At 39.9% G+C, this 15,126-nt stretch overlaps 4 protein-coding genes across 4 annotated transcripts; 1 reads left to right on the top strand and 3 right to left on the bottom strand.

Moving 5' to 3' along the window:
• Positions 1-11: 11 nt before the first annotated feature.
• Positions 12-7,704, bottom strand: BRETT_001250 (uncharacterized protein; the record flags this gene model as incomplete). Its single annotated transcript, XM_041279805.1, has 3 exons — positions 12-3,544; positions 3,961-5,426; positions 5,891-7,704. The coding sequence occupies 3 exons, from the start codon at positions 7,702-7,704 to the stop codon at positions 12-14; spliced, it is 6,813 nt and encodes a 2,270-aa protein (XP_041138019.1).
• An 832-nt stretch (positions 7,705-8,536) lies between these two features.
• BRETT_001249 (uncharacterized protein) lies at positions 8,537-9,970 on the bottom strand (the record flags this gene model as incomplete). The annotated part of the gene is made up of 1 exon (XM_041279804.1): positions 8,537-9,970. The coding sequence occupies one exon, from the start codon at positions 9,968-9,970 to the stop codon at positions 8,537-8,539; it is 1,434 nt and encodes a 477-aa protein (XP_041138018.1).
• A 797-nt stretch (positions 9,971-10,767) lies between these two features.
• On the top strand, positions 10,768-13,971 carry VAS1 (valine--tRNA ligase; the record flags this gene model as incomplete). Its single annotated transcript, XM_041279803.1, has 1 exon — positions 10,768-13,971. The coding sequence occupies one exon, from the start codon at positions 10,768-10,770 to the stop codon at positions 13,969-13,971; it is 3,204 nt and encodes a 1,067-aa protein (XP_041138017.1).
• Positions 13,972-14,255: 284 nt separating this feature from the next.
• BRETT_001247 (uncharacterized protein) lies at positions 14,256-14,924 on the bottom strand (the record flags this gene model as incomplete). Its single annotated transcript, XM_041279802.1, has 1 exon — positions 14,256-14,924. The coding sequence occupies one exon, from the start codon at positions 14,922-14,924 to the stop codon at positions 14,256-14,258; it is 669 nt and encodes a 222-aa protein (XP_041138016.1).
• Between the last annotated feature and the right edge of the window lie 202 nt (positions 14,925-15,126).

The following is a 15,126-nucleotide window of genomic DNA, read 5'->3' as shown; positions in this document are numbered from 1 at the left end:
CTGCCCACACCTCATCTCCTCTGGTGCTCCAACATCGCAATTCGAGATGGCTTTGTAGGGGTTGGAGGAGCCGTTGAATCCTCGGAACTTCTTAGTATCTCTCCTTTTTCCGGCGACTTCTTGGCCTGTCTGTAGTGGTTCACTCGTTGCTCCAAGTTGAACCTTCTAACTCTTTTTGCAGAGCTCGACAAGGACATGTTCACCTTCCGCATCGGTGTTCTGAAAATTTTAGGTGGTGATATTCTAGAAAATGATGTTGGTGAGTCCGGTGCAAGGTTTGGTACTTGCAGAAGATCGGCTGTAGAGCTTGTTTTCCAGGAAGTCAGCTTTGTTGCAGTTGTTCCAGTAGTTCTCTCCGTCAGAGGTGATGACAGTCGACTATCCGAATACATTGTGTCGGTAGTATCAATGTAGGGATTTCGTAAGGATTCGTATGAATTCATTGATGTCAAGGTTCTGTTAAAGGCATCCCCACTTAAGTCTTCCTGGTGTTGTTGTAGCTGCTGTTCTTTCTTCTTTTGCTTTCTGGCCGATTTCCTGGCATCAAATTTCATCTTCCAGATTCCAAAAAACGCATCTTTTGATATCTTGGCCCATCTGGCCTTGAACAAGTCTGCATTCCGATAATCTGTCCGGTATTTTATCATCTTTAACGAGATCTGTGACATCACTCTTTTAAGAAGCTCCAAATCCTTCAGGTTGCTGTGGTTCTGATACAGTTCCATCAACTGCAGATTATGATCGTATCCATTCAAAAGCTTCAGCATGTATTTCAATTTAAGCAGATTGTCATAAAACATATCTGCTGAAGATTCATTTCTTCGGATATCTACGCACCTCTTTAGCCATTTGTGGAATTCTGGTCTCAATACCCGCTCACGTTCGAATTCATGCAATTTTTCTGTTTCCACTTCTGCCTCCCGCTCCCTCAGCATCAAATTACGTCTCCAAGTGGAAAGCATTCTTCTAAGAAGAGAGTTTTCACGATTCTCTCTAATTACTTTTACTGATTCCTCGAACTTTTCCCTCTTTGCAGTCTGAGTTTCGGTAAACCGTCTCCAAAACTCAAAATAAATACTAACTTGCAATTCTTGGACCCGTCCGGAAAAAATGCCATTTAGCTTCTTCACGTTGTCATATTTCGACTTCCAAAGGTTAAAAAATATAACCACCATCTTTGTTTCTGACTGCTTCTGGAACTTTCTTCCACGAGCTTCTAACCGCCATCGATCAAGCATGCTTTGAGCAATATGGACGTTTGCATTCGACAAAGAATAAACAAAATGCAACTCTAGAAGCCACGTCTCAAAGCAATGCTTTGTGACAAAAGCGCGGTGCTTTTCATCTGCAAGCTGCCTCATTTTGTGGGCATTTTTCCAAAAGGCAAAAAATGTTTTGAGCTTCCTCAATGATGTTCTATGTCGTAATTCTAAAGAACGCATATGTAACTTGTATATGTCCTGCCACTGATTAAAGGCATATTTCTCCATGCATACTTTGTTGTGCTCTTCAACCTCCTTTTTTACTCTTTCGTAATGTAGTTGCCGCTTCCAAATATTTAAATATCTTGCCGAAGTGTACTGTTTCTCGGTATCGGCCAATAAAGTATCAATTCTAAATTTCCCTAACGAACGATGCTTCCAGCAAACCCATACAAACGTCTCCAAAAATTTATCATTTCTATCCTTTGCCTGTTTCAATAAACTTTTGTAGTTGTCGGCTTGGCTTCTCCATTCATTAAAGGCTTGCTTCACGGCAAACATATCCCCTGAATTCTTCATTTCCCATTTTCGGAAACGATAGTCAAGAACCAATGTGTTAAAATATTTCCTCTCAAGATGTGAATGCTCAAACTTTTGCAACCTGTTGTCCAATTCTGTTGTCAAGGTACTATATCTTGCTTTCCAAGCACAAAACCAGTGTTTTAACATTTTAGAATCTGCTTTACTTCTGAGCGTCAAAATATATTCATATTTCTGTTTCCACACACTAAAGGCCGTCCTTTCTTGTAATTTCTGCAAAGCTTTATTACCTTGGGCCGCCAAATTTGCATATTTTACAGTTTCCGCATGCCATGTCTTAAGTATCGGTCCCACATACAAATTTGCTTTATCTGGTGTAGTGCAAACATTCTTGAGACTGCTATATGCATCTATGAGCTTTATGAAGTACTGTCTTTCCAAATAAAGCTCTCTTCCAGATAGCATATAAGCTAATCGCAACTGCATATTATTTAATGAAGCATCATCTGAATCCCTGGATAGTGGGATCAACGAAAATGAATAAAGCTCGGAATAAAATTCGACAGCAGTGATCTCTCCGTTCACCCATTGATCAGCAAACTTACTGATATTACAATAAAACGGATCCATTTCTGGTTGCATATCCTCTTCCACAAGAAGCGAAGCGTAGATCTTCACAAGTTTTGGTAGTCTTCGAAGACTTCCTATTGTTTCATTTGAAAGATTAATAGCCTTTTCTATGAGAAATATAAGCTTTTTCACTGGTATCACTTCAATATTTTTATTTATTGGTGCTTCTAAACGTGGGATGTTATAATCATCTGTGACCGTAGGCTGCCGAATTGAAATTTGTCTCGTGTTTTCCTTTCCCGATTGTGAATTCTCTATGGAGCTCGAATCATAACTACGAGATTCCTCGTCTAGAAGTTGCCGAACAAGGGGCTTCAATATGGAAAATATCGGGTTCAACACACTATAATTTTCAATCTCACTGCATATTTCATCACAATCCTCGTTATTTCTGAAGCAGAATTTCACCACACCCCAAACCTTTTGATGAAACTCATGGATTGCATGGAGATCGTAGAGTAAAAGAACATTGACACGACTAAGAAAGCTTTCCACCATACTCTTCGAAGCTCTTCGTATCTTAAGTTTCTGCATTTTGCCTGTATCAGAAGTGTCCAAAGATGCCAAAAGGGTTGTAAACCCATATATATACATATGTCGAAACTCTTCATCATATGAAATCTCGTTTGCAGATGTCTCTTTTTCCCTATAATACATGTCATTGTAATACCATTTATAAACGCGTTCGGTAAGATCTGATTGCGTGGATATAGCTGATACCAGATCTGAATGCTCATCCAGTAACGTTCGTATTTTGTTTGTGAGTGAAATTTTACAGGAAACATCGGTTGATGATGATTCATTTGTGTCTGTCAACGTGCCTGTAGCTTCAGCCGTCTCCAAAATGTTATCATTTGAAATACACGTATCCATCTCTTCTAGGAGACTTTTAATCTTTGTATCATCACCAACGCACTGTTGAATATCCTTTAGAATACGTTCCGGCACTAAAGAGGGGCTAGAATCGACAGATGGTGTGGAAGATGCGGGTAACATTTCATTATTTGTGTCTAATGTCTCGGAAACACTTCTTAAACCATGATAGGTTTTGGGCTCAGCGGTATCGTCAAACCAATTAACGACAAATTGAAAGTCTTCATACTTGTCATCATTAAATGCTGATTTTTTAGTAAAGAACACCTCTTCCCAGCATCTTCTTACTTGTTCTAAGTCTTCCAAAGTAAGTGTGTTTGTTGTAAGAGTAGAGAAATGATACAATCGATTTAGAAGTTCCTGAAAATGCCGTACCCCTTGATTTTCTGTTGTCATTGATACTATATTATCATTAACACGTTCTTCTTGTACATTCAATTAACTTTATAGTGGGATGTATGATATAGTCAAACCAATCATATAAATATACTACTTAGAAGAGTCCTTGTTATTTTCGCGTTTAGATTAATCTATCTCTTTATCTTTTTTTTTTTTTTTTCAACTTCTGAAATTTACATCGATTGTCTATAAACTTACTGTACATAGCAGAATCTCAAGTCTTCTCTAGATCATCATATCTGCCTATATGCGGAATTAAAACGCATGTCCAATTTTTACTTTTTGGCCAGAGTAAAATCGAACGGTCTGAACTTACTCTGGAATGTATCCCTTTGTTCCGTTTCCTCGGAAATGCTCTCCTTGCATCTATCCCAATGTATTCGGTTACCAAGATTAAGTAAGAACGCAATAACTTTTCGAGGAAACTGAAGATCGATTCTAGAATCCTGATCAGACAACTGAAACAAGTATTTAGTTGTTTTCTGCTCAGATTCTCTTAAGGATAGGAGCATGTAGTCTGAATGGTTAATCACGTTGATAAGTGTTTTATCACCATCAGCATCTGTCAGTTTTCTGTATGACAACTTGGATCCATATTTTTGTGATGCAAAGTCAATCTGCTTCTTCATTGTTTCCTCAAACTTTCCACATAGCTCAACCGGTATTGGTACAAACTGCTTATGAAAGTGAACACCACGAGTTCTTGAGATCTCCCAAAAAACAGTGGCATACTTTCCCAAGGAAAGGAACATGTTACCTATAGATTTCTGATACAGTTCCATTTCCTTATACAAATTAGTCTCCTGAACCGGACAATCCTGATTTTCGTTCTTTTTGTACTTAAGAAGTGTCGCACAATGATCAATTGGAATTATTAATCCGTGACCTGAAAATCCCAACGGTCCAGATCTATAAGTCAAAGGACCCTTTGCAACTGTCATATAGCATGTCTTACCTATAGAAATGATCATGTGGAGTTCGATTTTAGGATTCGACAAGCAGAAAAAGCATGTATCTGGGGTGACTGCAGGCTTTTGTCGCTTTTCATAGTTCTTTCGGTACTTCTCCGAATAATTTTCTGCGTCATCTCTCCCTCTTTTCTGTGTTAAATGAGTTTCAACCGGCTTTGGTTTCGTACCAAATTCTGATACGGATTTAACATCATCGACCGGATTTAACGAAATGCTGAAAGCATATAGCCACTTGCCTTTTGATCCATGTTTGCCTAAGCTGATGAATCTGGTAACTCTTCCTTCTTCCCATTGAAATGGTAATCTTTCGTAAAATCTGCCCATTTCATTTCCAACCGCAAACCAGTATCGTGGTTTAAGCATATCAAGTACAAAATCTAGCTTTTTTGAACCCACCGTTGTAAGTTTTTCTTCATCCGATATAAGTTTGGGCCACTGATACGTTATCAATATATCAACATATGGATTTTGTCCTACACTCAGCTTGCTTTTAATATCCTCAACCTCTAAATTTTGTAATGCTCCAGTAATATATCCTATTTTCAAACCGCTGGCATCCTGTTTAATGCCGATGCGTCCAAGAAAGTCAAGTCCCAAAGTGTTTGTCTCGATTTTTGAAGCCTCATGAACCCCTTCTGTAAAATAGATAGGTTGGTCGGCCTTGGTTTCAATTTCTGGAAATTGTTGATCATCCAGCTTAACCAGATCTCCTAGCATCAGCTTCACTGCAAAATGTCCATTTTTCTTTTCTAATATGTTGCAAATCTTGATGTCTTTGTCCAGTAAGTCTGGAGATGGATTAAGAACCAAACTAGAATACGTGTTTGATTTGTTAGCAGAAGAACACGAGAAATCATAATACAACAGCAGCACTTACCACTTTACTTTGTCTTTGCACATGGACCAATGTTTGTTATTGTCTTCTTCAATAAAAATGTGCTGTATATGAATGGTTAAGGTCTATATATTAGTCTGGCTTAGTAGGGAAAAGAAAGAAAAAAAAATAAATAAATATATAAAAAAATGATAGGTCAAGTGCACTGGAAAATCCGCAATACTTCAAACTCGTTACCCAGTCAATGTCTAATAGTCTTCATTGTGTATGTATTAAAAAAAAATAAGTAAACAAATAAAATAAGAGTCAGATAAGATGGATTCACAACAGTAAAAACACCAAGTCGTACACCCAAGTGTATTAATGGTAAGATTTAACACCCGTCTCTTTCTAGTTCTCGGTACATTTGACAAGCACCAAAAAAACAATCTCAATACAACGTACCAAAAGGTTCATTATAGCGACCAATTTCGGCCTGGTAATCTCTGCCATTAAGCATAATTGGGGACAAAATCTTGTTTGGATTCGAGCTTGGATTATCTTTATGCTTGAACGTAAAACCAACGAAATTCTTCTGATCGTTAATTGTTGTATTTCTTGCCAGTCTTTCATCCTTTTCTCTCTTGGCCATAACATCCTTATACTTGGCCATATCACCCTCATTTGTGAAGTCATCAAAGTAGCCAGCATCCTCATCACTATCAAGCTGTGGCGTAAATGGTGGAATTCTTTCTCTAAGAGTTGACCAGTCCACTTCCGAAAAGTATGGCATCGCCATCACCTGCTTGAAAGTTCTCAACCTAGTATTAGGCGAGGCTATTAAATGTGTGATCAAGTCCCATGTTCTATCGCTAAACACGTATCTGTTATCTTCATACCTTGGCCTACGAAGAACAGATCTCCAATGTTTCAAGTTGGAGTATGTCTCGTTAGAATTTCTTCCCGAAAAAGGGGTGTATCCAACCAAAGCTTCAAAAAGCATGCAACCCAAGGACCAGTAGTCAACAGTGTAGTCATAGGGTTTTCCTTCCAGCACTTCAAGAGCCATGTAGTCTGGAGATCCTACTATGGAATTTGCATAGTGGATATCTCTGGCTCTCAAAGATCTGTACTGCTCTTGTCTTTCCTTCACGCTGCGTTCCCTCGGTAAATACTGCAGGTCTTTGACTTGGTTCAACCTCATTTTCATGCTTTCTATTCTGTCGGCACATACAGAACCTGCTGCCAAACCAAAGTCAGTCAACTTGATGTGGCCCTTTGCATCAATTAAGAAATTCTCTGGCTTCAAGTCTCTGTGCGTGTATCCCAACTGATGTAAAGCATTCACTGCAGCAAACATTTCACTGATGTAGAAACGGGCATGCTGCGGTATGAGATATCCAGCATTGTTGAGCAATGTACGGAAGTCACCGCCAGGAACAAACTCCATTGCCATGTATAGGTTTTCCTTATCTTGGAAAGCATAGAAAAGCTTCACCAACCAAACAGAGCGAGTGTTTGTAAGAATGTCACGCTCAGTTAACACGTGTCTTGTCTCGTCCGTTCTCGACAGGAGTCTTTTGTTCAGAACTTTCAAAGCGCACAATTCCTTCGTGTCCTTCTTTTTTGCCAAAAACACCTGTCCATATCCACCTTGACCAACCTGTGTCATAATGTGGAAGTCTCTGTTTCTTGGTTTCGTTCTCTTCTTGCGTAAGAATGCCCTCTCACGGCCAATATAGTTTTTCCATTGCAACGATCTCTGTGGTTCCGCAATGTCGCCCAGAGCACCTTCAACTTGTGTAATTCTCTCTCTCCTTCCAATAACATAGTCAAACAGATCGCAGTAATAGTCTAAGAAGTACATCTGGCATAATGTAACAAGCCTCTTTGTCTTTGGCGAGTTCTTCTTGCTGAAAAACACCTTGTCAAGCTTCTTCCTTTCCGGAGAGTTGAACTTGTTATGTTGATGTGTCAATCTTGGAAGTTCCGGTATCAAACTCTTCCTATTTGGACTGGATGGAATAGCATTCTCTTTATTGAATGCTGTGTGATGTTTTGGAGATGATCTGTTGCTCGCTGGAGAGCTGCATATCGACATGAACGAGCTGTCATTGGCATGATTATCATCTTCATTCTTATATGGACTTCTGGAAGGAGTAGAAGGATCAAGTGGTCCAAATCTTAAGTTTTCAACATCTCTCGAAAGCTCATCAACATAGTTGGATTCCTTTTCAGAACTTCGTCCTGCGAACAAGTTTCCCACTAGAGTCATTCTGTAAAACAAGTTTGTGAGTTTGTTTGATCGTTTGTGAAATGACGAGTTTAATAAGATAAGTATAAGGCAGACTTCAAAGCAGGTTGATATTAAAGCAAAGTAGTTTAAGCAAAGTATGATGGAAGGGAATTGCTTCGATTCAATTATTGCAAGATGGATTGGTTGTAATAATATACCAAGAGCAGAATAGAATCAAACTTGAGATCAGTATGCAAAGAAGAGTGAAAGCAACTTGATTCTATAAAGCAATGGAAGGGGGAAAAAAATAAGAATAGTAAAAATGAATGCAATGATTTGTGTCCCAAAGCGCCGAAAATTGATTTGTTTCTAAATGAGGAAAATAATTTATATTTACATTTTGCCAATTGCGGAATCACGTTTCAAATTACTTTTTTTTACTCATTTGGTATCATTACTTCTACTCTCACTCACTAGCTTTGTACTTTTCAATCAATTAAAAAAAAAACTTCAGCTTAAGGGAAAGAGAAAAGAATTTTGGGTGATACTTCCCAAGAGCAAGGAGTAAATGCAAGTCTCGAGTTTCATTTATTTTGATTGGACGACATGCTTCTTTGTTGTTGTGATTCAAACTAGAAAAGACTTTAAATCTGAAATAAGAATATTTATCAAGTGAAGTATAACTGCTTATTTTTAGGCAGTAACGCTGTATTCACAATACGTAATGTGCGTAAACAATAAAACGTCAAAATATGTCAAAGTAGATACTATGAACAGAATTACAAATCCTACATATTATTTGATTTAATTATTTTACATACTTATTTCCGATCTTTTAACTGTCAAATATCATGTCAGACCAAACATTCAATTAATATCCATTTCGGCCATCCTCGATCTTCCTAATCTTCTTAGGCCTTTCCGACATCTCAGTATTTGCCGTATTGTATGATGCTTTATCATTGCTTTCAAGTAGCGACACCAACTTTGAACTTTGATGTTCGGTATTTGCCGGAATAAAGCTTTCCAGCTTTTGGGCTAATCCTTTTGTAATTTGTGGACGATGTGTGTCCGCAATAGATAAATTTCTGTATGCCCCTTTGGACGAAGAAAACTTACTAGCCATTCCTAAGCCAATTTCATTTCCAAACTCATCCATTTCTGTGTCTTCAGCCTTGTAAAACGGCATTTTGTTTTTGGCTTCTTCGAGTTTCGACATCTTCATTTTTTCCTTTTGCTTTCTGAACCGCCGACCAGCACGCTTTGCAGATTTCTTGTCCACTGGTTTCGGCAAAGGCTTCATCTGATGATTTTCTGGAGGAGCCTGAATCTTTTCTAGTTTTGAAGCAATCTCATTATACCATTCTTTACCGAATCTGTCCTCCTTGGCTGATCCTCTTTGCGAAAAATCGATCCTCGCAGCTAATATCACTTTTGCAGATACCTGCCGCATAGCCTGCTTTCTATAATCCATGGAAACAGATTGAACCAACTCACAGTTATATATAAAGCCTCTTTTAATTCTCGTTGAGTGTACACCTGTAGCAGAATCATTAGCTCCAAGATTTGGAAGATTACATGCAGGAGTTTTAATCAAACCATCCAATCCCAATGTGGCTAAAAGCTGTGCTGCAATATGCGGTCCAACAAGAGCGGTAACATTTGGAGTCAATAAATACGCAGCTTTAGTTAAAAAGGCTTCAACTATCTCAATTCCATCACTAAAATCAGTCAATAATTTGCAGGCTGGTATTATCACCTCAATGATTTCAGAGTTTCTTTGCTCTGTAGGTAGCTCAACCATGGAGGAAGCGGATACAGTTAGTCCTAATATTTCATCTTTCTTTAAAAATGTGGACAATTCCTCACCTTTCGAAGAAACACTGTCAATATCGTCTTTTACCACCATAATAACCTTGGCAAAGTTTATTGGATTTGGAATAAGAGTATCAAGGTCTGACCATATCGGTTTGTATCGTATCTTTATGAACGTATGTATAGATCGTATGCAATCTCTTGATTTCCCTAATATTTCATTGGCCTTCGTTATTAAATCCAACTTATTTGCCAATGTGGTGAAACTGACCTCGGAGTTTAACTCGGCAACTAAGTTTTGTAATGATTTTAGCATCGGCATATACTTGTGGCACAGAGAGTTGTCTATATGCGCTAATCTACCATCTGAGGTAGATGCTTGCACTAAGTTCATACTTTTGCTATCATTTGTGTTCTCAATTTGATTATCATCAATATCCGATTCGTCATCACTCGATATATCACCCAAAAGCGTATTCGCAAGACTCATGCTCAAATGCTTTAAAATTCAACTTCTAAACGAATGATGGTTAATACTCTGTTCTAGTTTACATCTAATATAGATCTGTAAGCGCAGGATAAACGTCACAGAAAGATAAAGGATGAAGTACAACCGTGCACCTGACAGGACAAGTGATTTTTTAAATCCTTGAAATGAAAAAAAAAAAAAAAAATTAAGGAATTTGGGAGACACAGGATAACTACCGATACGAATAATTCTTTTAGGTAACAGCATGACATTAAGAGTAGAGGCAACTAGATTGCTAATAATTGTAATAGTGTGAAATATCTGATGTAGGGATAGATAGGATCAGTTTTCGAATATATTGTACGTGCGAAAGAGCAACATGAGTCAAACCAGATCTTGACTAATAGTGTACCCCATATTGTTGACGATACTGAAAAATTTTTTGAAAAAAATAAAAAAGTACGGACGACACATCTGAAAAATATGAGTGCGGACAGCCATATACAAAGAAAATCCGTGGGAAAATAGTAGGGAGAAAAAAAAAAAAAAGATATGGTGAAATTAGATTGTTATCTTCAACGCTTACGACAACATCGATTTGAAGGGAAAATTTGGAGATCTTAGTCTCATATATGTACCTTAGTAAGCTAGTATTGCGAAACTCGTTTAGAAACTTGGGAAATAGAAGGATCGGATCGCATCTTCAGAACTTAATAGGCTATAGGAATTTTAGTTTATTGAGTGGAAAAGACTATAACACTAGAAATCTATTTGATCAGCAAGGCATATCGAGGAATTTTGGTATATTCAGGTCAAACATGAGTGAGCAAGCGAAGGAAGTTAAAGCAGAAACAAAGGACAAGAAGGAAGAGGAGGATAAGACCTTAAGTCCAGAAGAGTTGGCAGCAAAGAAGGCGAAGAAGGAAGCCAAGAAGAAGGCTAAAGAGGCCAAGAAGAAGGCTAAAATGGCCAAGTTCTTGGCAAAGAAGAAGAAGAGAGAGCAGTTGGCCAAAAACCAGGCAAAGAACCAGGCTACAAAGCAGAAAAAAAGCAAGGAAAAGGCAGAACCAGCACCAAAGTTTGTTGACAAGACTATTCCAGGTGAGAAGAAGATTCTGGTCAGTTTGAAGGACCCATCATTCTCATCTTACGACCCACAGGCCGTGGAATCGTCGTGGTACGATTGGTGGGTGAAACAGGGCTTTTTCAAGCCTGAATATACGGAAGACGGCAAGGTGAAGCCGGAAGGTCTGTTTGTCATTCCTGCACCACCTCCTAATGTGACCGGTGCCTTGCACATTGGTCACGCCCTCACGGTTTCCATTCAGGACACGTTGGTTCGTTGGAACAGAATGAAGGGCAAGACCGTGCTCTACATTCCGGGTTTCGATCATGCCGGTATTGCAACGCAGTCTGTTGTGGAGAAGAATCTATGGAAGACGGAAAAGAAGACCAGGCACGATCTTGGAAGGACGGAATTCACCAAGAAGGTCTGGGAGTGGAAGGAGAAGTTCCATGCACGGATCAAGTCACAGTTCCAGGCAATGGGTGCATCGTACGACTGGTCCAGGGAGGCATTCACTCTTGATGATAAGCGTTCCAAGGCAGTTGCCGAGGCGTTTGTCAGATTGTTTGACGAGGGTATCATCTACAGGGACAACCGGTTGGTGAACTGGTCGGTGAAGTTGAACACGGCCATCTCGAACTTGGAGGTCGAAAATAAGACCGTTGCAGGACACACCATGGTTTCTGTTCCGGGTTACGACCAGAAGGTGGAGTTCGGTGTGCTTACGTACTTTGCATACCCAGTTGTTGGCTCAGACGAGCGTTTGGTGGTTGCTACCACTCGTCCGGAGACTATCTTCGGAGATACGGCAGTCGCAGTCCATCCGGATGATAAGAGATACGCCCATTTGCACGGCAAGTTTGTGCAGTGTCCATTTAGCGACAGGAAGATTCCTATTATCACGGATGCGCAGGCCGTTGATATGGAGTTCGGTACCGGTGCCGTCAAGATCACCCCGGGCCACGATTACAACGATTACAGTACCGGTAAGAGGAACAACTTGGAGTTCATCAACATCTTCACGGATGACGGTAAGTTGAACGAGAACTGTGGTGAGTATGCTGGGCTCAAGAGGTTTGATGCCAGGACTGTCGTTATCGAGCAATTGAAGAAGAAGGGCTTATGGCTTCGTGAGGAAGGCCACGAGATGACTTTGCCATTCTGCTCGCGTTCAGGTGATGTTGTTGAGCCTTACTTGAAGCCTCAGTGGTGGGTCAGCGAGAAGAAGATGGCCGAGGATGCCATCAAAGCCGTTAAGGAGGGCAAGATCACCATTTCGCCAGTTTCGTCTCTTCATGAATTCTACCACTGGTTGGAGAACATCCAGGATTGGTGTATTTCTCGTCAGCTTTGGTGGGGACACAGGTGCCCAGTGTACTTTGTGAATATTGAGGGCCAAAACAACAGCAAAGACAGTAGTGACTACTGGATTGCCGGCCGTACTTTGGAGGAGGCCCAGGAGAAGGCTGAGAAGAAGTTTAGCGGTTTGAAGTTCACCCTTGAGCAGGATGAAGATGTTCTTGACACGTGGTTCTCGTCCGGTTTGTGGCCTTTGTCCACTTTGGGATGGCCTGAGAAGAACAAGGACATGGAGGTTTTCCACCCAATGTCGATGTTGGAGACCGGCTGGGATATTCTCTTCTTCTGGGTTGCACGTATGATCATGCTTGGAATCAAAATGACGGGAGACGTTCCTTTCAAGGAAGTTTTCTGCCACTCGTTGGTTAGAGATGCCCAGGGAAGGAAGATGTCCAAGTCTTTGGGTAATGTTGTTGATCCATGGGATGTCATCCACGGTATTTCTCTCGAAAACTTGCACAAGCAGTTGTACAACGGTAACTTGGACCCAAGAGAGATCGAGAAGGCTAAGAAGGGCCAGGCTTTGTCATATCCTAGCGGCATTCCTCAATGTGGTACGGATGCACTTCGTTTCGCCTTGTGTGCTTACACCACCGGTGGAAGGGACATCAACCTCGATATTCTTCGTGTTGCAGGTTACAGGAAGTTCTGCAACAAGATTTTCCAGGCCACCAAGTTCGTTCTGATGAGATTAGGTGACGATTACGTTCCTCCTGCCGAGGCCAAGCTTTCTGGCAAGGAGACGTTGGTTGAGAAGTGGATTTTGCACAGAATGAACTGCTGTGCCAAGAAGTTGAACGAGACTCTTGAGCAGAGAGACTTCTACGAGGCCACCCAGGCCATCTACAACTTCTGGTTGTACGAGTTGTGTGATGTGTACATTGAAAACTCCAAGTATCTTATTCTTGAAGGAACCGAGGAGCAAAAGAAATCTGCCAGAGACACTCTTTACACGTGTATTGACGGTGCTCTAAGGATGATTCATCCATTCATGCCATTTGTCACTGAAGAGATGTGGCAGAGATTGCCAAAGAGAGCTTCCGAGAGGGCTGAGACCATTGTCAAGGCTAAGTACCCTGAGTACAGGAAGGACTTGGACAATCCAAAGGCAGAGGTTGCTTACAACCTTGTTCTGAATATCATTAAGTCTGCCAGATCCTTGCTTTCCCAGTATAACATCACGAAGAACGCGAAGATCTACATCGAGACCTCGAGTGATGACGTTAAGGCTATCTCTGAAGACCAGAAGGATGCTATTCAGTCTTTGATAAAGGCTGTTGTTGATGTTGAGATCGTTTCATCTGCTTCAGAAGTTCCTAATGGCTGTGTCTTGGATGCTGCATCACCTGAGTGTAATGTTCACTTGATGGTTAAAGGTGCAATTGACATCGACAAGGAGATAGAGAAGGTCAACAGGAAGTTGACTAAATCGGAGTCCACGTTGAAGAATTTGAAAAAGGTGATGAGCGCCGAAGATTACAAGATCAAGGCTTCAGAAGATGCGAAAGAGAAAAACACCAAGAATGCAGTTAATGCTGAGGCTGATATAGAGGGCTACAAAGCTACCATTGCTAACCTCGAGAAGTTGAAGTTGTGAGTTAGCAGGTTCCTTTTACTTGATCTTTATTTGGTTGCTTGCACTTCTTTATTTTATCTGTAGGCATAATACATGCTTTTAAAAATACATCAATCGAGCTATTTGTTTTAAAACGCTTTATTATTGTACAGAATCTTCCTCTAATGTTAATTTTGACTATATTTTTAGTTTTGACCATATTTGACCATATTTGATCATATTTGATCATATTTGACCATTTTGACCATTTTGACCATGTTGACCATATTCTGATCACAGTTTTCATCACAGTTTTAGCAATTTCACTATAACTTCCACACATAGTCACGCTTCACCTTTTCCACTAAAAATTCTCTAACTGCTGGAATCTGCACTTCAATCTCAGATGAGCAGTTATCCAATGCCTGAAAGTACTCACTCTCTGTAAATTTCCCCTTTGAATCACTGTACAAGAGATTCTTGCATTTGCCATCGGATAATGAAAAAACAACTATATGTTGTGAAACAGAATGTCGTAACTGTGTCTCGTTGGGATTCACTATCAACTTATGTGATTCGTCAATTGCACAAACAGATGCCAGAAATGAAGCCTTCAACGATATTCCAGAATCGAGCAATGCTATAAAAGTAGAATTTATGACGGCTGCCAATTCGTTCACCGTATATCGAGAATCCTCGCCTGGCTCAACTATCTGATTGTTTATTTGTATCTGTTTTAGCGAATACCGTGAAACATCAATCACACTCGCCAATACTTTCAACACCTTGCTCTCAAGTAATGCCTCCCTTGTACTTGGTACCCCTGTTGCAGGACGGATATTTAGATCAATAAAAGCGGAGTTTGGTCTTTCATTCTTCGATTTTGTGAGTTCCAAAGGTCCAGCAACGGAAGTTATCACTTTAGTAGGTCCAAAACTGAAGCTGGCAGACCCATCTACTTGCTCAAGTATGCCGGTATTTATATCAAGTAACATTCTGTTTATTCGCTAGATCAAAATACCAAAGAAAGCCGATAGTTAGATAATTCTTGCCTTCCTTTATAAGTTGTATATTTCTCTTAACTAACGTCAAGAAGTAGGAAAGTAGATGAAAATTATATGAAAATTATATGAGGACTTAAAAAAAAAAAAAAAAAAGTGCAGAATTTTTCACTCTTCTGTTCATGAATGCCTAAGC

This window comes from Brettanomyces bruxellensis, chromosome 8, assembly GCF_011074885.1.
Source record: "Brettanomyces bruxellensis chromosome 8, complete sequence".
Lineage (NCBI taxonomy): Eukaryota > Fungi > Ascomycota > Pichiomycetes > Pichiales > Pichiaceae > Brettanomyces > Brettanomyces bruxellensis.
Note: the sequence above shows the minus strand (reverse complement) of the source record. Positions and strands in the feature narration are given on the sequence as shown.